At 43.0% G+C, this 23,541-nt stretch overlaps 1 protein-coding gene across 36 annotated transcripts in view; it reads left to right on the plus strand.

The window, feature by feature from the left end:
- LOC110501507 (bromodomain adjacent to zinc finger domain protein 2B) overlaps positions 1–23,541 on the plus strand; it is an 88,994-nt gene that overhangs the window by 56,418 nt on the left and 9,035 nt on the right. For 9 of the 36 annotated variants that reach the window (XM_021579126.3, XM_021579139.3, XM_021579137.3 and 6 more), the window contains exons 4-27: positions 852–1,058; positions 2,100–2,261; positions 2,687–2,868; positions 3,138–3,323; positions 4,682–5,389; positions 6,226–6,811; positions 7,274–7,576; positions 12,946–13,006; positions 14,314–14,422; positions 14,730–14,831; positions 15,362–15,575; positions 15,670–15,762; positions 15,903–15,964; positions 16,257–16,322; positions 17,425–17,490; positions 17,960–18,004; positions 18,255–18,287; positions 19,476–19,541; positions 19,832–19,972; positions 20,949–21,203; positions 21,833–22,068; positions 22,635–22,709; positions 22,970–23,204; positions 23,420–23,482. In XM_021579126.3, the coding sequence (XP_021434801.3) occupies positions 852–1,058; positions 2,100–2,261; positions 2,687–2,868; positions 3,138–3,323; positions 4,682–5,389; positions 6,226–6,811; positions 7,274–7,576; positions 12,946–13,006; positions 14,314–14,422; positions 14,730–14,831; positions 15,362–15,575; positions 15,670–15,762; positions 15,903–15,964; positions 16,257–16,322; positions 17,425–17,490; positions 17,960–18,004; positions 18,255–18,287; positions 19,476–19,541; positions 19,832–19,972; positions 20,949–21,203; positions 21,833–22,068; positions 22,635–22,709; positions 22,970–23,204; positions 23,420–23,482 (4,256 nt within the window). The remainder of the gene's footprint in view (positions 1–851; positions 1,059–2,099; positions 2,262–2,686; positions 2,869–3,137; positions 3,324–4,681; positions 5,390–6,225; positions 6,812–7,273; positions 7,577–12,945; positions 13,007–14,313; positions 14,423–14,729; positions 14,832–15,361; positions 15,576–15,669; positions 15,763–15,902; positions 15,965–16,256; positions 16,323–17,424; positions 17,491–17,959; positions 18,005–18,254; positions 18,288–19,475; positions 19,542–19,831; positions 19,973–20,948; positions 21,204–21,832; positions 22,069–22,634; positions 22,710–22,969; positions 23,205–23,419; positions 23,483–23,541) is intronic. The other 27 variants (XM_021579128.3, XM_090215649.1, XM_090215643.1 and 24 more) reach the window with 9 other exon arrangements.

A 23,541-nucleotide genomic window follows, 5' to 3' on the forward strand; every position in this document is an offset into this window, starting at 1 on the left:
TGCTACTTCGGTGCTCTCTATCTGACTGAGAGAGGACAAAGTAGCTCGTCTCGCCAACACGGACATAGACTGTGTGAATATTAAAGTCATTTCATTTTCGTTTTTTTGTTGTTGCTAGAATAGTCCGCTCAGTAACAATTGCCACGGTTTTCCCGGGAGTCCTGGGAAGAAGTGATCAGAAAGAAGCACTCTGTTCCAGAATGACCCATTCACACTGATGCACTCTAAGCACAAAATCTCTGACATCTCTATTTTGTCAGCCTTCAGAGAGTAGTGGAGAAGCAGGAGTGATCTGTCAGGTGCATGGAGGAGGAAATGTTGCATTATCGGCTGACCAAATGTCCTGCGGCAATTTAAAAATACATGAAATTAACATCCTTGCAAATAGGCCTACTTTGTCGTTTTTCTCGCCCACCAAAACTATATGCAGTTTTACTTTTATTTTGACAAGATTCTGCAAAATGTTCATGATGCAATTTTTTTTATTTATTGCGATAGTCATATTCAAACCGAGCAATAGCCCCAGGCACTTTAAACATGCATGACGATCTCACTCTGAATAGAATCCCAACAGCCTCTTACAACCATGTCTCATATTTACTAAAGCTTGTTTGAACAGATCAAGCAGAATCCGTGGGAGTCTTTCTCCTTTACACACACTAACCAGCGTCTGTATTGATAACACATAAAACACTCTCTCTTTCAACCAGAGGATGTTGCAACCGATCCTTAAGGAGACTTCATACGGATACATTTATTTTGCTGTGGTGTTTCACCTACATGGCTTATGTATATTTGATTTAAATCGTACACACACACTTCAATTTGTCGTCTTCCTACTTCTCGTCTAGGAGACTTGTTTCGGGTGGCGGGCGATCATCATTTCAACATGTCTACGGTCTCAAGTGCCTTTCCCATCTTCAACCACCCAGCGTTTGGTCTGTACACTACCAGCTCGGGGCACTCAGAGTTTGGAGGCCTGGGGTCCTTGGGGATGTCTGCTGCCTTGGCTGCTCACTCCCAGCTAGGACCATTTCCAGGTATGAGAGTCTTTCCAGGTAGGGTAGCATTGAATTGCATTCTTTAGAAAGTGGATACACTATCCTAAGTTTTTAAATCTAGTAATCAGTGGTTTAGTTAGGGATTTTACGAGCTGTAAATGCATCAGTAATACACACAGTGAATCCCAAATGGCAACCTATTCCTTATATAGTGCACTGCTTTTGACCAGGGCCCATTCGTCAAAAATGGTGCACTACATAGGGAATAGGGTCCCATTTGGGACACAAACAGTAATTTGATCAGTTCATTCTGCCTTCGGGGAGCTCACAGAATGTGTGGTTAGCCTCAGCCAACTCCCACAGAGAGCCCAGCTAGCATGCATCACCTTTATGGTATCGTCCATCAGTTCAATAGGCAGCATTCAGACTGTGACGTTTATAGATTGGGAAGGTTCACAGGACCACCTTGACCTCAGAGAAAAAAAGATTGGACACTATCACACTTTTGAAGTGATGTTTTGTGGCATTACATTATTTTTCTTTTGCTGTCATTCTGAGGAAAATAGTTTTGGTTAGCCTTCAGGAACTGTAGACAGTGTATGGAGAATGTGAATATGTAACTATACTTTTAAACATTGTAATGTTCTTAACAAAAAAACATTACATTTTGTTGTACTAGAATCACAAATGAATCAGGAGTGTGTAGTTTTCAACTTCATAAAGCATGAATGGCTCCATTTTGAATTGCTTTTAGCCATTTTAACGGGAAAGCGTTTCTGCAAGGCTGTGTTTTTGCAGCTGTGAAATATCCAGCATGTTTGGAGCGCAAATGTGGAGCCATCCTCTGGGATGAGCTCATATAGTCTGTCTTTAATTTAGAAATTCTTAACATGTTTACAGTAAAAGGGGATGAAATCAGTCAGTGGAAAGCACTGGTCATCTGCTGAGATCTCTGTTCAAAGAGAAACCAGAAAGGTTGGAACAGCAAAAACGCTGACTGTCTGAAACAGTGTGTCATCACAGAGATGGATTAAACAACTGTAATAACTGTGAAATCAGTCTCGCATGGATTCTCTCCCCTCTCCCTCTACATCCAAGAATGGTGGAGGGCAGCTGAGGCTCAGGGGCGTGGAGCTGCAGCCTTCTTCCCCCATCTCCTGGGGCTCCCTCCCATGTTCCTACCCCAACTCCAGCAGAGCCACGACCCCAGCCCCTTCCAGGCCCGCACCCCCAGCAAGAACGGACGAGCCACTGCCAAAGGTAGACGGACAGAAAGACGGATGCACACACACACACACACACTCCTGCCACACACACGCACTGCCATATGTTTTCCCTACTCTGCAAGCAATTTAATGAAGCAAGGAACTTTTCCCCATAAAAGAGAATGATGTCCTTATGGGCACAGGTACAATATCAAATATGTTTAATTGACCTTGGAGGCAATAGGAAGACATGTTCATCCATAATTCAGTTTGTAAGCAGGTGCCGGGTGTCTCAACACTGAATATGTTAACCGGGGGATCCTCTCACTAATATAATGAGATTTTTCCTATTCGTAAGTGCTTTGGCAATTTCTGATAACTCATCATTTTCCAGAACTCTTGTCCTCTCCAATACTCACTACTAAAATGGTTGTTCGTAATGCATAGTTGTCTAACAGTGTGTTCTTGTCCTGCCCATAGGAGTGAATGGCGCAGTGAATGGCAACAGTGTCTCCACTGTGTCTGGGGGAATCTCCACCACCGCCACTTCGTTCTCAACACAGGGGAACACTGAGAAACTGAAAGGCACCAACAACGGCAGTGGCAAGATCCGCATGAGCCACCAGGACATGGACCAAGTGAAGGAGAAAACGAAAGAGAAAGTTAGTAGTGAACACCAAACACATATCTGGCAACTAATAATTATTAGGGCTTACTTCAGGTAAAACGAGTCCAAAAAAGGGACTAGTTTGTGGTGAACACATCTGGCAACGTTAGTAATCCCACAAGGGTGAATTCACTACAGTGGGTTTATGGCTGAACTGAGTTGGACTCCCCTCAGCTGGTTTGGGTTGAGACATCTGAGATGTTTGCTATGGTATTATGCGACCTTGACTGAAATGAATCCGTCACTGTTCCCCGTTTTTTAAAGAAACTCGGCAAGAAACTGTTGGAGGCGTCCAGCAACAGTGACAGCGAATCAGGGTCCTCCTCTGATATCTCCAGCGAAGGCTTGAACAGCAGTGAGTCAGATGACCTAGATGACGATGACGACGATCAGAGCAACGACAGCGACGATTCTAACTCGGCGAAGGAGAGCGTAAAGAGGAAGATTAAGGTGCGTTTCATTGTCACGTTAACTTTGGGACTTAAGGCACTTGTACGGTCGAACTGTCCGTGTTGGCTTGTTAGAACTTAGTAGCCAAGTAGGTGGACTCATGCATACACTATTTTAACCTTTCTGGCGCAGGCGTTCCTCTACCGACCCTCCTCGACAACATCCTGTGAAATTGCAGAGCGCCAAATTCAAAATACAAAAATAGTCATAATAAACATTCATAAAAAATACAAGTGTTATTATACATCGGCTTAAAGATTACCATTTTGTTAATCCAGCCGCTTTGTCAGATTTCAAAAAGGCTTTACGGCGAAAGCATACCATGCGATTATCTGAGGACAGCGCCCCGCATACAAAAGCATGAAAAACATTTTCCAACCAAACAGATGCATCACGAAAGTCAGAAATAGCGATAAAATAAATCGCTTACCTTTGAAGATCTTCATCTTTTTGCAATCCCAAAGGTCTGTTACACAATGAATGGTCGTTTTGTTCGATAAAGTCCTTCTTTATATCCCAAAAATGTCAGTTTATTTGGTGCGTTTGATTCAGAAACTCACCGGTTCCAACTCGCCCAACATGCCTACAAAGGATCTAATAAGTTACCTGTAAACTTGGTCCAAACATTTCAAACAATGTTTCTAATCCAACCTCAGGTACCCTAAAATGTAAATAATCGATACAATTTAAGACGGAATAAACTGTTTCCAATACCAGAGAAAAACGAGGAGCCCGCTCTCATTCACGCGCACCAAAAGACTAGAGTCCACCTGAGTGACACTTAGAAAGAATGACTACTTCTTCATTTAAAAAAAAAAATAATAATAATGATTTCTAAAGACTGTTGACATCTAGTGGAAGCCATATGAACTGCAATCTGGGTCCTAATAATTTGGCTTCCCCATAGAAAAGTATTGGAAAATCCAATGACCCAAAAAAGAAAAAAAATCCTGGATGGATTGTCCTCTGGGTTTTGTCTGCCAAATCAGTTCTGTTATACTCGCAGACATTATTTTAACAGTTTTAGAAACTTTAGTGTTTTCTATCCAATACTAGCTTCTGGGCCTGAGTCACCTCAGTCATCCAAACTTCTGAATACTGCCCCCTAGCCTTAAGAAGTTTTATTAACATGTCATGTCTGTGTGGTTTGTCTTTTGAAATTGTTACACTTTCCTCTTTGTTCTAAGCACACCGTGATCCTCTCTATGAATGTGAATCTCAGTTAAATGTCAAAGGCAGCTCTGCTAGTGGGTGGCGTGCTGGGTGTCCGACCTTGCTGCCCATCAGGGCTGCCATTGTTGGCTGGGTGAGTCAGAGCTGACGTGACACTGTCCTCCTCCCCCTCTTCTCTCTCTCAGGGCCTGACACAGAGCCCTGCCGACAGCAAGAAGAAGAAACCCCGCGCCGCTGAAGGCGAGGAGGCTCGGGACAGCCGGACTGCTCTGCTTCAGAAACATCCAGACGAGGCCTTTCTCCATTCCCTCCACTACCCGCTCCATCCCTCACCACAGCCCCCAGCACTGCCCCAGTCCATGGCCCTAGTCTTCCAGAGCTCCAGGACCAGGGAGGAAGAACTGAAGCAACACACCAGTGTGATCCAGGCCACAGGGCGGGCCAGTATTAAGCCTTTGGCTCTGGTCACACAACCACGCAGGGAGGCCTCATCCTCTCCTCAACCCGCCAGACCCTTCTCCCTTTCCTCCTCACCTAAATCATACTCCCTTTCCTCCTCACCTAAATCATACCCCCTTTCTTCCTCACCCAAACCAAACGCAGTCTCTTCCTCTCCCAAGCCCCTCTCCCTCTGCTCCTCACCCAAGCCCCTCTCCCTCTGCTCCTCACCCAAGCCCCTCAGTTCCTCACCTAAACCCTTGTCTCTGTCCACCTCATCCAAGCCTCCCTCTCGGTCTTCGTCCCCAAAACCACCCACCCTCTCGCCCTCGCACAAACCCAAATCTCGAACGGCCTCCCCCAAACTCCCCACCCTGTCTGACAGTATGAAGGCGGGCGGCAGAACCTTCTTGGATGAAACCTTGTTACACATCAACAACTTTAAATTGAAACAGGTGAGTCTAGTGTACTGCTGTATGCAAATTATTTGCCTTTTCATGGTTTTGTGGTCTGTTTTCCACTCATTAAAAGCAGACTATTCGATTGAAGTCTTTCCCCAAAGTAATGCTGATGACATGTTTTTTTGTTGCCAAACACGCCTTAGAATTTCGGATATGGATATTTAATAGCTCCCTTTTTTCTTTTTGACTATCATTGTTTCTGACGTGCAGATTTGAAAAGGTCAGCTGGGTTCCTCTCCACAGGAAATGAAACGTCTAAGCACTGTTATCAGCGGTTTGATTGTGCTTCATGTCGGCTCGCCCTGTACACGACTGAAAGTGACAATGCAGTTAGCTTTATTGGAAATACTTCACTAAAGCTGACACGCAATTAACTCCGTAATGCTTTAGGAAGCCCGTTGCTATCCAGTTATCAAAATGGAAATTTTTTCCTTTTTCAAAGGATTCAATTATTATTGTTAATCTGAACAGTGGTGATAGCATGTCAATCTATAACAAAACCTTTGCAACGGGATTTTAGTACAGCCAGAGTTTAGAGGTATCTCAAAGAAAGGAATTTGACAAGCTAAGTCCGGAAAACTGAACAGAATAAATTAGCAAGGATTGTGCCGAACAGCTTTGTGTTCATTGTATACCTTTCTCGACACAGACTTGTTTTTAATATACTTAATGTGGGGAGACCCTCTTCCTCATTGTCATTCTCACTGAGCAATAATACAAGTGCATTCCTTATTACTACCACCTTCATTCACAATCTGCATTAATGGAAATGACCGACGGCTCGTATAATTACTCTCTCCCCTACTCTCCTTTAACCATTCCTCTCCCAGGAGCACTTCAAACAGGCCTTCCCTCTTCCACTGACCCATCAGGATCTGTTCAAGAGCCCGAAGAAAAAGAAAATGGCTGCCTCATCATCCTCGTCACTTCCACCGCCCAAACTGTCTCCAGAGACCCTGAGCAGTCACACGCTCCCTTCTCCTCATACCAACAACTCCAACCTGTTCCTGGCCACCTCCTTCCTGGGCCCCCACCCCAATGGGGTGATCCATAGCACGGTGCAGGATGCCCCCCTAGCCCTCATCACCAAGCCTCGCAGTATCAGTCAGAGCAGGAGCACCAACAACAAGTCTCTCCTGGCTGCCACCAGCCCGTCCTTCTCCATGCCTGTCAACCTGAGCACTGGGACCAAGGAGCACAGTTCCGTAGGCCTGGCCCACAGGGCTGGGAAGAGCAAGGCCCAGCACAAGGCTTTCCACAAGGGTAAGGATCACCAGACCCACCTGGTGCAGTCCCTGGTGGAGCTGTTCCGGGCCACAGAGTCGGACATCCCTGACAGCAAGGACTCGGAAGACTCCTTAGAGGACGATGAAGATGATGACGACGATGAGGAGGATTCCGACGACAGCCTATCAGGTTAGTCAGTTGAACACGTTAATGTATACGTTATGCTAGTGTATTATGTATGTTTGTAATATTGTGTTATATGTGAAAGTGTGTTTGTATTATAAATTGTATTTTAATGTTAAGGACTCTTGGAAGATTAGTCCAAATGGGGACTAAAAGAGATCCTAATAAAATCAAATAAATCAAATGTAACGCAATGGGGGAACAGCACTTAATTCTGGTGTTACTTTAAATGCTTCATCACCTCGTCAGATACAGATTCAGTAGATACCCTGAAGAGTTTCCTTTAACCAGCCTGTTGTTTTCAGTCTATGGCTTGTCACAAATGGCACCCTATTCCCTACATAGTGCAGTACAGCAAAAGGAATAGGATGCCATTTGGGATGCTGCCTATGTGTGGTTTGGTGCGATATTAATGTTAATTAAGATATGACTTATCAAGTCCTCCACTCCCACTGGTGTCCCCTGCAGAGTCTGAGAGTAATGTGGAGAGCGACTCGGATGGCTCTGAGGACAACGTGAAGGACCTCAACGAGACCACCACAGACCCGGAGGCAGAGAGGAACTCTCTGAAGCTCACCAAAGGCTCCTCTTCTCTACTCAACAACACCTCCTCCGGCCTCTCAGCCAGCTGCTCCCCTCTCAACCTCCAGGTCATCAAGGCAGCCAGTGGCCTGCCCACCCCAGCCATAGTGACCAGCTCTGGGACCTTGGCCTACCACAGCACCCCCTCCTCCTCCTCCTCCTCCTCCACTCTCTGCTCCACTCCACCAGGTACCAATGGAAATCTCATCTCTGCTCTGCTCTCTAACCAGTGCATTATTCTCATGGCTTATGTCCCAAATGGCACCCTATTCTGGTCAAAAGTAGTGCACTATATAGAGGATAGGGTTCCATTTGGAAGGACTTGGTCTTGGGCCTTGAAGCTGTTTGTTGGCAGTGCAGACTGTTATCTCCTTCCATTTGCTTAGTCAGATCACCCAGTCCAGTCCCGTTCAGGGGAAACAAGGCAGCTTTTTTCCCCAGCAGGAAAACATTGTTCAGCTAATCTCTCAGAGCAAAATAAGATCTCTGGTTAAAAGTGTTTGCGTCATTGTTTTGATGACCCAGAGCAAGCATTTGAGGCTTTAGTTTACCCTGGCTGGCATATGTTTAACCTGTTATTGTAGCAGCTCAAAACACTGGGCTGGCTCAGACCACGTGACTACTGCAGTCTGAGGGCGCGTTTCAAATGGCACCCTATTCCCTATGTAGTGCAGTACTTTTAACCAGAGTCCTATGGGCCCGGTCAACAGTAGGACACTTACATGGGAAATAGAGTTCCATTTGGGATGTAGCCTGAGTCTCTTTTTCCTAAATGCTGCAATCTTTTGAGTTTTCATTCCATTCCCCAAAATCATTCCTAGCTCTATTACTTGATATCTATTTTGATATGGTCAGTTTGACAAACAATTCTGTTTTAAAATTATATACAGTACCAGTCAAAAGTTTGGACACACCTACAGTACGCATTCCAGGGTTTTTCTTACATTTTTACTATTTTCTACATTGTAGAATAATAGTAAAGACATCAAAACTATGAAATAACACATGGAATCATGTAGTAAGCAAAAACAATGTTAAACAAATTAAAATATATTTTAGATTTGAGTTTCTTCAAAGTAGCCACATTTTTCCTTGATGACAGCTGTGCACACTCTTGGCATTCTGTCAATCAGCTTCATGAGGTACAGTAGTCACCTGGAATGCAGTTCAATTAGCAGGTGTGCCTTGTTAATTTGTTGAATTTATTTATTTAATGCATTTGAGCCTATCAGTTGTGTTGTGACAAGGTAGTGGTGGTATACAGATGGTATACAGCCCTATTTGGTAAAAGACCAAGTCCATTTTATGGCAAGAATAGCTCAAATTAGCAAAGAGAATGTTACGCTCGTCATTGTAAGAATGGTCGGACCAAGATGCAGCGTGGGGTAGGTTAATCATATTTAGTAATGATAACCAGCAACAAAACAAGACAGCCTTGTAGGGCTCAACAGCAACAATACAACAACAAGATCCCACAAACAACAGTTGGGAGAAGGCTGCCTAAATATGATCCCCAATCAGAAACAACGATAGACAGCTGCCTCTGATTGGGAACCATACCAGGCCAACATAGAAATATACAAACTAGAGTACCCACCCTAGTCACACCCTGACCTAACCAAAATAGAGAATAAAAAGGATCTCTAAGGTCAGAGCATGACCGAGAAACGACAGTCCATCATTACTTTAAGACATGAAGGTCAGTCAATTCCAGGATTTTCTTTCATTTTTACTATTTTCTAAATTGTAGAATAATAGTGGAGACATCAAAACTACGAAAGAACACATGGAACCATGTAGTAACCCAAAAATATAAAATATATTTTATATTTGAGCTAAAAGTATTATTATATTATTGATTGACTATGACTTTTCAAATCACCCAGTAGTACTATCTGCAGAGTTGGCTCCAGGTAAATGTTGCAATTCCTGGACCTGTGACCAAAAAGCTACAGTTGAAGTCAGAAATGTACATACACTTAGGTTGGAGTTATTAAAACTTGTTAGCTACTTCTTGTTAACAAACTATAGTTTTGGCAATTCGGTTAGGACAGCTACTTTGTGCGTGACACAAGTAATTTTTCTATCAATTGTTTACAGACAGATTATTTCACACATAATTCACTGTATTACAATTCCAGTGGGTCAGAAGATTACATACACTAAGTTGACTGTGCCTTTAAACAGCTTGGAAAATTCCAGATAATTGTCATGGCTTTAGAAGCTTCTGATAGGCTAATTGACATCATTTGAGTTAATTGGAGGTGTACCTGTGGATTTATTTCAAGGCCTACCTTCAAACTCAGTGCCTCTTTGATTGACATCATGGGAAAATCAAAAGAAATCAGAAAAAGAATTGTAGACCTCCACAAGTCTGGTTCGTCCTTGGGAGTAATTTCCAAACACCTGAAGGTACCACATTCATCTGTACGAAAGTATGAACACCATGGGACCACTCAGTCGTCATACCGCTCAGGAAGGAGACGTGTTCTGTCTCCTAGAGATGAATGTATTTTGGTGCGAGAAGTGCAAATCAATCCCAGAACAACAGCAAAGGACCTTGTGAAGATGCTGGAGAAAACCGGTACAAAAGTATCTATATCCACAGTAAAACGAGTCCTATATCGACCTAACCTGAAAGGCTGCTCAGCAAGGAAGAAGCCACTGCTCCAAAACCACCATAAAAAAGCCAGACCACGGTTTGCAACTGCACATGGGGACAAAGATCATACTTTTTGGAGAAATGTCCTCTGGTCTGATGAAACAAAAATAGAACTGTTTGGCCATAATGACCATCGTTATGTTTGGAAGAAAAAGGCGGAGGCTTTGCAAGTCAAAGAACAACATCCCAACCGTGAAGCACAGGGGTGGCAGCATCATGTTGTGGGGGTGCTTTGCTGCAGGAGGGACTGGTGCACTTCACAAAATAGATGGCATCATGAGGATGGAAAATTATGTGGATATATTGAAGCAACATCTCAAGACATCAGTCAGTAAGTTAAAGCTTGTTCAAGCACACTTCCAAACCCCAAGCATACTTCCAAAGTTGTGGCAAAATGGCTTAAGGACAACAAAGTAAAGGTATTGAAGTGGCCGTCACAAAACCCTGACCTCAATCCTGTAGAAAATTTGTGGGCAGAACTGAAAAAGCGTGTGCGAGCAAGGAGGCCTACAAACATAACTCCGTTACACCTGTTCTGTCAGGAGAAATGGGCCAAAATTCACCCAACTGATTGTGGAAGGCTACCCAAAACATTTGACCCAAGTTAAACAATTTAAAGGCAATGCAACCAAATACTAGTTGAGTGTATGTAAACTTCTGACCCACTGGGAATGTGATGAAAGAAATACAAGCTGAAATAAATAATTCTCTCTCCTATTATTCTGACATTTCACATTCTTAAAGTGGTGATCCTAACTGACCAAAGACAGGGCATTTTTACTAGGATTAAATGTCAGGAATTGTGAAAATCAGAGTTTAAATGTACTTGGCTATGGTGTATGTAAACTTCAACTGTACATATGGGTAGTACCAAAATAAATGATCTAATGACGGTTTCTTTGCAACAAAATCTGCAGAGCTGGGAAGGTTTATACCCCCCATATACTGTATATAACATTCTATTGTTTGCAAGAATTTTGCTTAATTTAAATAGAAACATCTGTTTTGAATCCGATATTGTTTTGCGTATCAGTTCATAAACCATGTGCCGTTGGAATGGGTACATTACAAAATAGTTGAAGAGTTTTCAATCTATATGGCACAGCTGTCCATTTTTTGGTCCTCAAATGAAACTGTTATACTTTTTTTTATTTATCACAATTTTCTTTAACCAATTTTGGTCTTTAACGCAGGGCCGACAGACAAGTTCCTTCCTTTCCCCCCTTCTTCTTGCCTCTTCCATTTTTGCGGTAATGCTGCAGTTAGTTGGTTGTAAATTTGGGTGGAGCAGACATTTTAATAGTTTTTTTTATTTTAAACATTTGGTATATTTGAGTTTAACCACAATATTTGTTGTATTATTTGTTCTGTCTTTTCTGGTGGATTGAACTGAAATTGCAACCAACTTTCTGTGGCTTGTTTTTTAAAATAGAGATATTTTGGAGATGATTTCACATTCAAATATCTGAAAGTGAGAGGTTGTAATCTGAATAAAGTGAAAAATGAAATTCTTGAACATGGGGTGAGACTTTCTTATTAATCTTCTAGAGAACCAGTTCGGATTTAAATATTACTTTTTGTATGCCCTGACGCCTTTAGTGAGAGGTCTAATGCTTCAATATTTAATCATTTCTGCCCTCCAAATTTATATTAATAGGCCCTTTTAGGCAATTTCTATTAACATTTATTGGAGTGAGATCATTTCTTTCTTTTGGGATATATATACCGAGTATGTCCACATCACTGTCTGACCATTTTATTGGCAATGTAAAAGTGGTCTTTTTTTAGTGATCCCAATACAATATATAGTAAGTACACTTATCATTTGGATGTAATCCAGAGAGGTTAGGAAAACGTATCTAGATCCTCTGAGGCTGTGGAGGGATCCAAATGATGGATTTAAAAGAGAACATGAATCATCAGCATACAATGACACCTTTGTTTTTCAGCCCTGGATCTCTAACCCCTTGATATTACTGTTGGATCTGATTTTAACAGCTTTTCTATGGCCATAATAAATAGATATTCCGATAGTGGACAACCTTGTTTTACTCCTCTTGACAGTTTAAAACTTGAGGTAGACAATTTTTACTATTTTACACCTAGGGTTACTATACATAACTTTAACTAGTTTTATAAGAGATTACAAAACTTAAATATTCCAGGCATTTATATATAAACTCCAGTCGTACTTTATCAAAAGCCTTTTCAAAGTCGGCTATGAATACCAGGCCTGGTTTCCTAGATTGTTCATAGTGTTCTATTGTTTCCAGGACTTGTCTTGATATTATCTCCAATGTATCGTACATGTAAAAAACCTGTCTGATTTGGATGAATAATATCAAAATAAAAATATCCCATATACCACCCAGTTAGCTTTATTTTATATAATATATTATACTTGGTCTTTCTGATCCTCTATGGTACAGTTTATTTCTATCCATCTGTACTGTTAGTCTTTCCATTTCCTTTGTTAATATGGACTTTTTTGACCTTAATTGCTTTTGTTTCAAAGATGAGTACTGAATTGCATGGCTTCTAAAAGCACATTTAAGTGTCCCATACAATAAGGGGATCAATTTGACAAGCTATTAGTAAATCCTGCATTGATGTGCCATTTTTTTTAAAGCAACAGTGGTTAAAAGGACCCCATGGTTTTTCCGTGGGGAATGTTTCTTTGTTTTATTCAATCGAACCAAACAGTCTGAAATGTTCTTGAAGTCCCCCTTGTATGGTGGGTAGAGTTTTCGAGACACTGTTTCCCCCTGGGCAACTGAATTGACGCAGGGTTTTCTTATTTTAGAGTAAGGGCACCTCTGGCAACCCAACAGGGTTTCTGCATTTGCTCAGGTCACAGTGGATCTGTCCGTTCTAATAAATCCCTTCTCTCTCCCAGGATCAGGGAAGAGAAGAAGAGTGACAGATGAGAGGGAGCTCCGGACACCTCTACAGTTTGGGTAAGCTATAACACAATCCACACTACTCTGACGGTCACTGGTACCATGCACTGTACAGTAGGTGGCACAGTTAGTTTTGACACCACCCTAGTATGATATGATGGTGTACTGATTTCCTCTGTCCTTCGAACAACATGGATGGTGATAAATAAACGCGTCTCAAAGGAGCCAAATCATAGTGGATCCCCAATCAGTGAGGTTCCTTTTTCCAGAGCAGTGATGAGACATTGTCAACAAGACGGTGGTTAGAGGGAGCATAGAAAGCCACACCACATCCTCCCTCCCTCCCAGGCCTGATAGTAAGGCAGTTGCCAGGAAATGAGGAGCTGGTTCAGGGATAGTTGTGGGTTAACTACATCCAGTCTCAATACAGACACAAAACATTAGCAGCTCCAGCACTGCCCCACTCAGATCAGGGTGTCTTTCATTTCCCACGGATGTTTCTCGTCAGCTGGTTCTGAGGGGAAAGAGAGGTGACAGTCCCCTGCTCTACAGAAGACCCAGGCTGCGTCCCAGATGGCACCCTATTCCCTATATAGTACACTACCTTTGACCAGGGCCCATAGTCCACTACTTTTGACCAGAGACCTATCCCAGGAGGTTGGTGGCACTTTATTTGGGGAAGACGGACTCATGGTAATGGCTGGAGCAGCATCAGTGGAATGGTATCAAATCCATCAAACACATGGTTTGATGCCATTCCATTTGTTCTGTTCCAGCCATTATTATGGCATCCCCTCAGCAGCCTCCACTGTGCACTATGTAGGGAGTAGGGTGCCATTTGGGACGTGTTTCCCAGGCCTTTTCTGTTAGGAGATGGCATCTGACCAGACACACTGTGTGAAGAGAAGTGTGGTGTTCTGCTTGGCAGATGTCCATCCAGTCGAGTCTGATTACCTTTGGAGTCATACAGGGCACATGGGGCTGCCAAGCCATGCTGTACAGAGGGCACAGCTGTAAGCGGGCTCGTTTAGATAGTTGACCTCAACAACATCTAGGTATCTGCTGAAGGATTGGCAACAAGGAAAAGAGAGTCTCACAACTCTGGCTGACAGAGGATTATGTCAAATGAAAATATACTGTAAAAGGTGGTAGCACAAAACAAATAACTGTTCAAGTTTCCATACGTGGACCTTTCAAAGATACAATACAGTACAATTTATACAGCACTTTTACTGCTTAACAAAACTTGACGGTGTTGTACGTGATTGCAATGATTTATGGGTCCTGCACTGTATTGCCATCTCCAACCAATGAATGTGAGTGTGTTCCGGTGCATAGATTACTGAAACCTCCCTCCATGTTAGGTGGCAGAGAGAGACACGTATACATAATGAGACAGGCCGTCTGCAGGGAGATGTGGCGTACTACGCTCCGTGTGGGAAGAAGATCCGGCAGTACCCTGATGTCATGAAGGTAAGACCTTACCTCACAGGTCACGAACTTCCTCTCTACTATACCGGTCTTTTCTCTCTTCTATCCATCCTTATAGGTGTATCATTTAATACATATCAAATACAATTTAAAGTATTTAAAATATACATTTTATTAAATACAATTTGTTATTTAATAATATATTCATTGTTGAGTTTTTTTTTACACTTTTCATTGTCTCCAGATTTTGTTCAGGAAACATAATTTACATCCAAAACCATTTGAAGTTGCTGTAACTTAACACTGATCGTCTGTCTCACCAAGGCCTCATTTATGTTCTTCTTTGTAGTATCTGTCCAGAAATGGAATAAGTGACATCACACGCGATAATTTTAGCTTCAGTGCAAAAATAAGGGTTGGCGACTTCTATGAAGCCAGAGAAGGACCCCAGGTGACTGTTTAATCTATCTATTGACTGTTTTCTCTCCACCCACAGAGCAGGGTCACCCGTAGCCTAAAGTACTGTATGTCATGTGTCAACGTTACATTCACAGGACGTTCTATTGCTCTGTCATGTCAAGGCCAAGTGCACAAAGTAATAGCTAGATAAAGGAATAGTCCACTCAGACACTATCTTTTAGTATTCTGTTAATTTAGTCCACTGTTAATACAATCCCCAAATGTTTTGCTTGTCAGCAGTCAAGTTTGCAAGATAGAGCACATGTAACAACAACTGAGTAAGAAGAACTCCACGATGTATGAATTGAAGCTTGAAAATGGTTTGTTTAGGCAAGGGGAAGATGTGTGTTTGTGTGTGTGTGTGTGTTTGTGTGTATATGTATGTATGTATGTATGTGTGTATATATATATATATATATATATATATATATATATATATAGTATTGTCATATTGAAGGTTCTAACTGGCTGTCTCTCTCTCCTCTCTCTCCCCTCTGTCTCCTCTCTCCTCTCCTGCCGAAGGGTTTGCATTGGAGCTTGTTGACTGAGGAGGAGGTGATTCCTCGGATCCTGGCCATGGAGGGGAGGCGCGGGCGTCCCCCCAATCCTGAGCACCAGAGGACGGGTGACGAGAGCCCCCGGTCCAGGCGCAGAAAGGGCCGACGCCCCAACGTCGGCAAGGCCGACATCTCAGGCGCTACTGACGCCAAAATTCTACGCAAACTGGAAGCTCAAGGTGGGTTCAGTTCTTGCAAAAATCACGGCGGTTTCTGTAAAGCTTCTGTAACCTAGAGGACTATGAATGCAAAAAAGATCTCCTTTTGTTGCAGAGATGGCTCGGCAGGCAGCCCAGATCAAGATGATGAGGAAACTTGAACAGCAGGCCATGGCACGAGCAGCCAAGGAAGCCAGGAAACAACAAGGTACAGTACACTAGTCTTGTTCTGTGAAAGCTGCTCTTGTGACAAAGCCATCCTGTTCTCTACCATAACACAGCAAGTACACTATAACCCACACAGTACAACCCTAATCTCTGTTTTCTCGCTCTCTCTCGCTCTCTCAGCAATCATGGCTGCTGAGGAGAAGCGGAAACAGAAGGAGCGAGTGAAGATTTTAAAGCAGCAGGTAGGGAGTTGCCATTGTCATGTAATTTACAAAAGCTAAATTTTCGGATGCATCTGTTCACAAGGTGTTTTTGATCGGAAGGCTTCAAACACATGACATTCAGGAGTGTTTTCTTCCAGGGTGAAAAGATCCCAAGCAGAGTTAAATACTTTGAAATCTTCTTTAAAGGGAAGATGCTAACCTTCAAGATGCTATACTGTCTTAATCTCCATAAAACGACTTATACAGCCCCCCTGTTCTAACATGCATGACTATAGATTTAATTCATTTGATCTCCCCATCTTTTAACCAGGAGAAGATCAAGCGCATTCAGCAAATTCAAATGGAGAAGGAGCTCCGAGCGCAGCAGATTCTAGAGGTTGGTCCAAATCGGTTTTTACAGAAAAATTCCTTTTTGCTGTTGGCAGGAGTTTTCTATATCAACCAATGGCTTTTGCTAAATTATGTGGCTGCACTTTTTCCAGTTATGTCTCCTATTACATGCTTAATTGGATTTTCACAAAGTGCCATTGAATATTAAAATCTCCTCAGACCGTGATGGGATTCAACACAAAATGGCATCTATAAGACAATAGTCGCTAACAGTTTAGCACGAGGAGGAGAAACAGCTATTTTCCATGCACGGCGCTAATAGAAGCACCAAAGTATTTTAGCTTTACTAAATCAAATTTCAGTTGACACGGTTGGCAAGTCTCTCTTAACAGGATTCCTCTCTGCTTGTAATTACATAGTGAAATTTGGCTTAATTTATTCTGACTTGCTGCTGGTATTTTATAAGCACTAAAACAAGTTTGTCTTTTTAGTGTTAATGGGAGGAATTAATTATCTCAATGCACATGATTACAATATTTTATGCTTGACATTGCCAGCAAGTGTGTGCTGTGAGTAGGACTAGTTTTATTCATTATAAGAAATTAATGTAAAATATAATTTCCGGAAGAATTTTAGGATACATGGGAAATATACCATCCCCTTTCTGCTGTGAATTGAGCACTTCTATCTATGTTGGACATATAGTTACCTCACTGCCTTGATCATCGGGGCTTATGTTATACCTTCTCACCTTTTTTATGTGATCTCTATTTTTAATCGGTTCAATATACCTTTAAAAGTGTTTTATTTCATCACAGTACTTTTTAATTTAGTTAGTTAGTTAGTGTAGTTAGTAGAACCAAAACAATCTAGATTTTATGTGTCTATCCCTGCATGTTTGTTATTTGTGAAAATTGTCTTGATTTTAGTTCATCAAACAATGAAACATTATAGCCCTTCTACCTGACGAGAAATCCCAATTAGGCTTTGGTAGGAACAAGCGCTATGCCTAATCATACACGAGCTCAAAAGGATTTAATCTGTGTATTTCTGTCTGCCTACTGTATTTATGTACTGCCTTGCACCAAGTGTTGAAGCTGTCGAGGTTGTTCTGTTGCATGACCTGTAGACCTGTTTTGCATGCACAGACTAAAAGGAAAAAGACGGAAGAAGCGGCAAATGCCAAAATAATGGAGGCTGAGAAACGAAACAAGGTTAGTTTAGATGTCCTGTTAAAAGAATCAACCATTAATTTGTGGCCCACTCCTCCTCCCACTGTTTGCCTAGAGTCATACAACCTCTCTCCTCCCGATTCCCAATCTCCTCCTCGCACCTCATTGCCTCCAAGGGACTGCTTCTCCGGGTTTAGGGAAATCTCCTTGACACCCAGAGCAGACCTTTTCCATGTTAATCAGTGTCATAAAGGACAGTGCATTCTGTCTCTGCTTCCTGCGCGTGTCTAGAAATGGCTATGGCATTTCCATTTCACATTAGATCCAACCTGCCCGGGCTCTTTATGCCCGTCTGTCAATCAGATTAGTGAGGGATTTGAACTTCCTGTCGAATAAATCAGAGAAACCTCATCCGTTTGTCAGCTGCTTTCTTTTTTCTTTTCTTTTTTTGATGATGGAAATGAGGGGTATGTTTGGATTTTCAATGTTGTTTATCTTTTCCCCTTTAAAGGAGAAGGAGATGAGAAGGCAGCAGGCAGTCATTTTGAAGCACCAGGTAGGCATCGCTCTCCTGCACCACATGATGCCCAAAGCCCATTTCCACTTTCAATTCTACTGGAATCTTTTTAGAAAAGGGTCATTTTTTCCCATATAACTAATTGACAGTTCACTGTTTAATTCTCCATATCGCTTTGTTAATTTCAGTTTTGATGACCCTAGCTTGTCACTCTTCCTTCTTATATGAACTTGGTTTATATGAGCCTGTGATTTCTGTTTCGTAATACTTTGCCAACTCTTTCTCCCAGGAGTTGGAGAGGCATAGACTAGATATGGTATGGGTATGTTTATATTTGTACATCTACCACCGCATCGTGATATTGGTTGTGATATGGTTGTCATAGCAATGCATACAGTGTAGCCCCGGCTGCCGTCATACTGCATTCTTCTGCATGGCTTTGGAGCAAAGTGCGTAGCGTATGTCTTGCTCTGTTGGCTCAAAAAAACGGATATCTGTGCAAATAGTCAAGACTTTCTTGATTCTTTCAGATTTACATCAAGGGGAGCCATGCACACTCACTCTCATTGTCCTAAAGATTTGACATCCAGTGTTATTGTTTTCCAGTGAATGGAAATGCTTGAAATAGTCGTAAAAGGCAATGTAGTGTATGTTACAATTTTCCATTTTGCCACCTGACCAAACAGACCCTTCCATCGTCGTTTTTCTCCTGCTTGTTAAGACCGTTTAAATCACCAACCTCACGAAACCATTTTCATTCATCGTTTTGTTGTTCCATATTTGATATTTCAGTTCTACTTATCATAGGTTACAGTAGGCTAAAGAGAGACAATATAGCATTGCTTTAAACCCATGTCATACTGAACAGGAGTGCCCTCAGTATGTGCCTAAGACAAATTCCTACTACAAGGCCTCAATCTCCAATTGAATCCATGACTGTATTTGTGAGAGGTAACTTGCTTTCGGCATTATCTTAATTGCATTCTGACATAAGAAGGTATTTTGTTTAGCTTCTCACCAGTCAATAAAGAATGACAAACCATAGCAACCTTATAACACAGTACAATACAATGCTGCCTGTTCGGTTCTGAGACGCGATGGTAGAATTACCAGCACTTTCCTTATTGCCAGCATACTCAAACGCATTCAAGCCGACTCTTAACTTCAAGCTTACGCTTTCTGTTGATACCGCCCTCATACCCGTTGCTTTACCCTTCTTTAGCTTTTTGGTTGTTGTTATATTCCCCTCTAAACCACCTCTGTAATGTTCACAACGATGGCCGTACTTATATCTGTTGTCTGTGTGTCCTACTGTTGTCTGTGTGTCCTACTGTTGTCTGTGTGTCCTACTGTTGTCTGTGTGTCCTACTGTTGTCTATGTGTCCTACATATCATCATGGTAAGCTGTTGTGTTTGATGTCTATATGAAGTGTCCCTCTGTGTTGAGGCTGTGTGTGTGTGTGTGTGTGTGCGTGTGTGCGCGCGTGCGTGCGTGTGTGTATTCTGTCAGGAGAGGGAGAGGCGGAGGCAGCACATGATGCTGATGAAGACCATGGACGCCCGTAAGAAAGCAGAGGTGCGTGATTCCCAACTCGAGCACTTCTCCTCTCCGTCTAGTTGTTACAGCAGGCTTATGGTTAACGGCCTCCTCTCCACAGTTCCTCCTTCAACTCGTCTTTTGAACTATGGAGTGTGAATGAAAGCGAGAATCGGGCCCCAAGAAATCTGCTGTGAAAGTGTGGCAATTTATAAAGCAAGGGAAGGCCTAGTGTTGGGCTGAATTGTAACGGCATAATCCCTAACACGATTGTCTGCAACGGTGCCAATAGCATGCACTGTTAACTTGGTCTGTAATTTGGACCTTAGGAGCGGGAGCGCTTAAAGCAGGAGAAGAAGGATGAGAAACGGTTAAACAAGGAGAGGAAATTGGAGCTTAGAAGACTGGAACTGGAAATTGCCAAGGAGCTGAAGAAGCCAAATGAAGACATGTGCTTAGCAGATCACAAGGTATTCACTACACATAGGCGATCACCATTTAGTTCCCCAGTTGAAAGGGAGATCTGGAGGGCGAGTTTGTATTAAGACTTTGATATCATACCCAGAAATTGCTCATGTTGCCCACATTTAATCACACATTTGTCTGTTATTTGATTACGTATGATGATCGTCTTATGGATTACACCAGTGCTTTTAAAGCATAAAATACACTTATGCATGGCTTTGCCTCTGGCTACGTCTCTGCTACAAGCCTCATTTTACTGATGACTTTACAGGATAATCCATATTGGATTACACGAAGGTGACTTGAGCACAGACATCTGCCATCTGCCAAAATACTGCCATCAAGTGGCTGCTAGTGTCATGACACTTGACTAGAGGATTTCGGAGTGGTGGCGCTGCCTCCGGATTTCCACCAGACAGACAGAGTACTGAAACCCCCTGGATAACCAGCTCCAGGAGGGTCCACTCTACTCTACTGTATATCACACATCACGTCAACACACTCTCTCTCCATAGGGCTCTCACTAAACCTCACGCCGTACGAGTCGAGCGCAATTTGCAGCATTGAAAGCCCCCCCGTTTTTTCTTTAGTCAGTAGCCTTGAATAAGCCTTAGCTTGTGTGAGCCAGAATGTCTCCTAGAGCAGGAGACGATCTCCTGTTTCTGTAGCGTGAGGCAGCTTGATGTACAAATACATCCCCCTGGACAGGATTACTAGTCCATCACAGGGCCTTTACACCCACCCCCCAATCTCCTTAATGCTGAGATGCATCAGGTCCCATTTTTACAGTCTTTGGTATGACTTGGCCAGGGATTGAACTCCCAACCTTCCAATATCCCTCTAACCACAAGGTCACAGAGTTGGTTTTGTCTCAAGAATTTTCTGTAAAATTCACTACTTTTGACATTTTGAAATAACAACCGGTGCACTTCATTCACACTACTGTAGTTAGATGTATGTGTCATTTTAATATTTTCCCAGCTCCTCCCGGAGTTATCCCGTATTCCCGGCCTGTTTCTACCGGGAAGCAGCTTCTCTGACTGCCTGATGGTGATGCAGTTCCTGCGGAGCTTTGGGAAGGTGCTGGGCTTTGATGTGAACGCCCATGTTCCCAACCTGAGTGTGCTGCAGGAGGGCCTGCTCAACCTGGGAGACAGCATGGGACAGGTCCAGGACCTGCTGGTACGCATGCTCTCTGCTGTGGTGTGTGACCCAGGACTGCCCCCAGGACACCGGGTGAGAGCAATCACAGCATAGACATATACACATGCATTCTTATCGCACATTCAGACACACTGAAAGGCACATCCACACAGCAGATGTACAGTATATTAAAATCTGTCTTCATACGCGGTGCTGTATTCAGTAACCACAGCTCAGAGGGCTCACAACACTGCAGAACTAAAGACGAGAAGCCCTACTCTAATCAGAACACACAAGTGGGGCATTATCAATATCTCTGGCTCTGTGAGGCTAAATGAAGGGGCTTATCTGTTTTTGTAGCTCTTAATACAGCTTCCACAGTTAGAACCCCCAAATGTAGAATTCATTCCCAAAGCAATTTCTCTCTCTGCTAATCTACAGGGCTTAGTCACGCTTTTATGTGGCTTGCCATGATTTCTTCAAGGAACCCAGCTGACTGTCGCCTATTATGGAGCCTCGGGCGACATTTAGGGAAAATGTATGCCTGAAAAGAGAAGCAAGTAGTACCCTCTAACTGTGCCAGGGGCTGGTCTAGTAGTGGTAGTACAGCGGTTCGATCCCCTGTTCCGCCGCTCACCATCTCTGCAGTATCCCTCTCTCTGATATCTACATATCTATCCTAAACCTGTCAATCAAACTTGAAAATACACCCCCCCCCCCAGACCAAGACAGCCCTGGGGGACCACCTGGCCAACGTGGGCATTAACCAGGACAACGTGTCGGAGGCGCTACAGATCTACATGGAGGCTCACTGTGGCGAGACCGAGCTGCAGACCGAGCTGGGGGAGGTTACCGCCAGTCTGAAGACCAAGGCCTTCCAAGCCCACACCCCCGCACAGAAGGCCTCTGTCCTGGCCTTCCTTGTCAACGAACTGTCCTGCAGTAAGAGTGTGGTCAGGTGAGAGTACGCCGAACGCTAGTCGCAGCAGTCTGGCCTGCTATCTAGATCACCACACTGATCAGTTCTGTTATTTAGACAAAAGATGAAATGACAAGTTAAATGAAATGCTTTAGGCTTGAAGTCATTTATTGATTTTGTTGTTCAAGCTCCATACGAAAATGATTAGGTTATTCTGAGCACAGACTAATTAAACGGGTTGATGCATGTTTTGCTCTGTCTTTTTAATTAGTATTTATATTTGTGCTGGTTTTGCTGCATGTACTCCTGTTTTATTCATTGGGACTTGCATTTTGAATGTTCTACTACCAATATCAAAAGAAAGAGCTGTGTTGTCATGGAGCGTTTCATTGTGTTGCGTCAAACCTGAAACCCTTTTCAAGTGACTGCCTGTATCGGAGTTAAACGCATGTGACAGAAGTTGCAATGCTTTGAAATACAGCCCTGTTGCTCGAGTAAAACTGCAACCAAAGCTTTACCTCACCTCTCCTCACTTTGGAAAGTTATTTAATATTAGCATGATTTTAATCATGGCTGACTTGACTGAAATCGGTGCTTCTTCACAGCGAGATCGACAAGAACATCGATCACATGACCAACCTGAGAAGGGACAAGTGGGTCATCGAGGGCACGCTTCGCAAGTGAGTACCCGCGTCATCTGAAGGAGCACTCAACAGAGGGCCGTGTTTACATGCAATAATGGACCTGTATTAACTAATGGGATACAATGGTCTACAGTGAAGAGTAAAAACAATTGAAATAGAATATTTATTTTGTAAAGTGTATAATGACAACATTTTCAACAGATGTTGATTTGAATGTGTTCCGTCCTTTAAGCTTTTCACATTTTTTTAATATAGTAGCTTAGGAAAACACCCTCCTGCTCGTTGTCTTGTTCCAGGCTGAGGACCATCCATGCCAAGAAGACTGGGAAGAGGGACAGCGGTGTGGGAGGAGAGGAGACACTGTCCCTGGGTACACCCAACCCCGGGCGCAAGCGCAAGAGGAAAGGAGGGGACAGCGAGGAGGACGAGGATGATGACGACGATAGCGAGGACCAGGGGGATGAAGATGACGACGAGGAGGAGGAGGAGAGAGGGAAGAAAGGGAAGAAAGTGGAAACCTGCGAGGAGGAGGTTGGTTCCGTCACCTTTCCACAGGACCTATCCGCTGACCCAAATGACGATGGCTGTGTCCGAAATTGCAACCTATTCCCCATGGGCCCCGGTTAATAGTCGTGCACTACGTTAGGCAATAGGGTGCAATTTGGGACACAGCGTAAGTCACTGTTTGTGTGTTGTAAATGTCAGCCTCCCCTCTGGAGTCGATTGAATGTGATCTTATCATCCAGGATGACGGGGACCAGACAGCCAGTGTAGAGGAGCTGGAGAAACAGATCGACAAATTAACCAAGGTAAAGGGATTTTGATAACCAATGGGATCAGAGAGATTTATTTTTTATTTTTACGAGGG

This window comes from Oncorhynchus mykiss, chromosome 22, assembly GCF_057628025.1.
Source record: "Oncorhynchus mykiss isolate SJ-2025 chromosome 22, ASM5762802v1, whole genome shotgun sequence".
Lineage (NCBI taxonomy): Eukaryota > Metazoa > Chordata > Actinopteri > Salmoniformes > Salmonidae > Oncorhynchus > Oncorhynchus mykiss.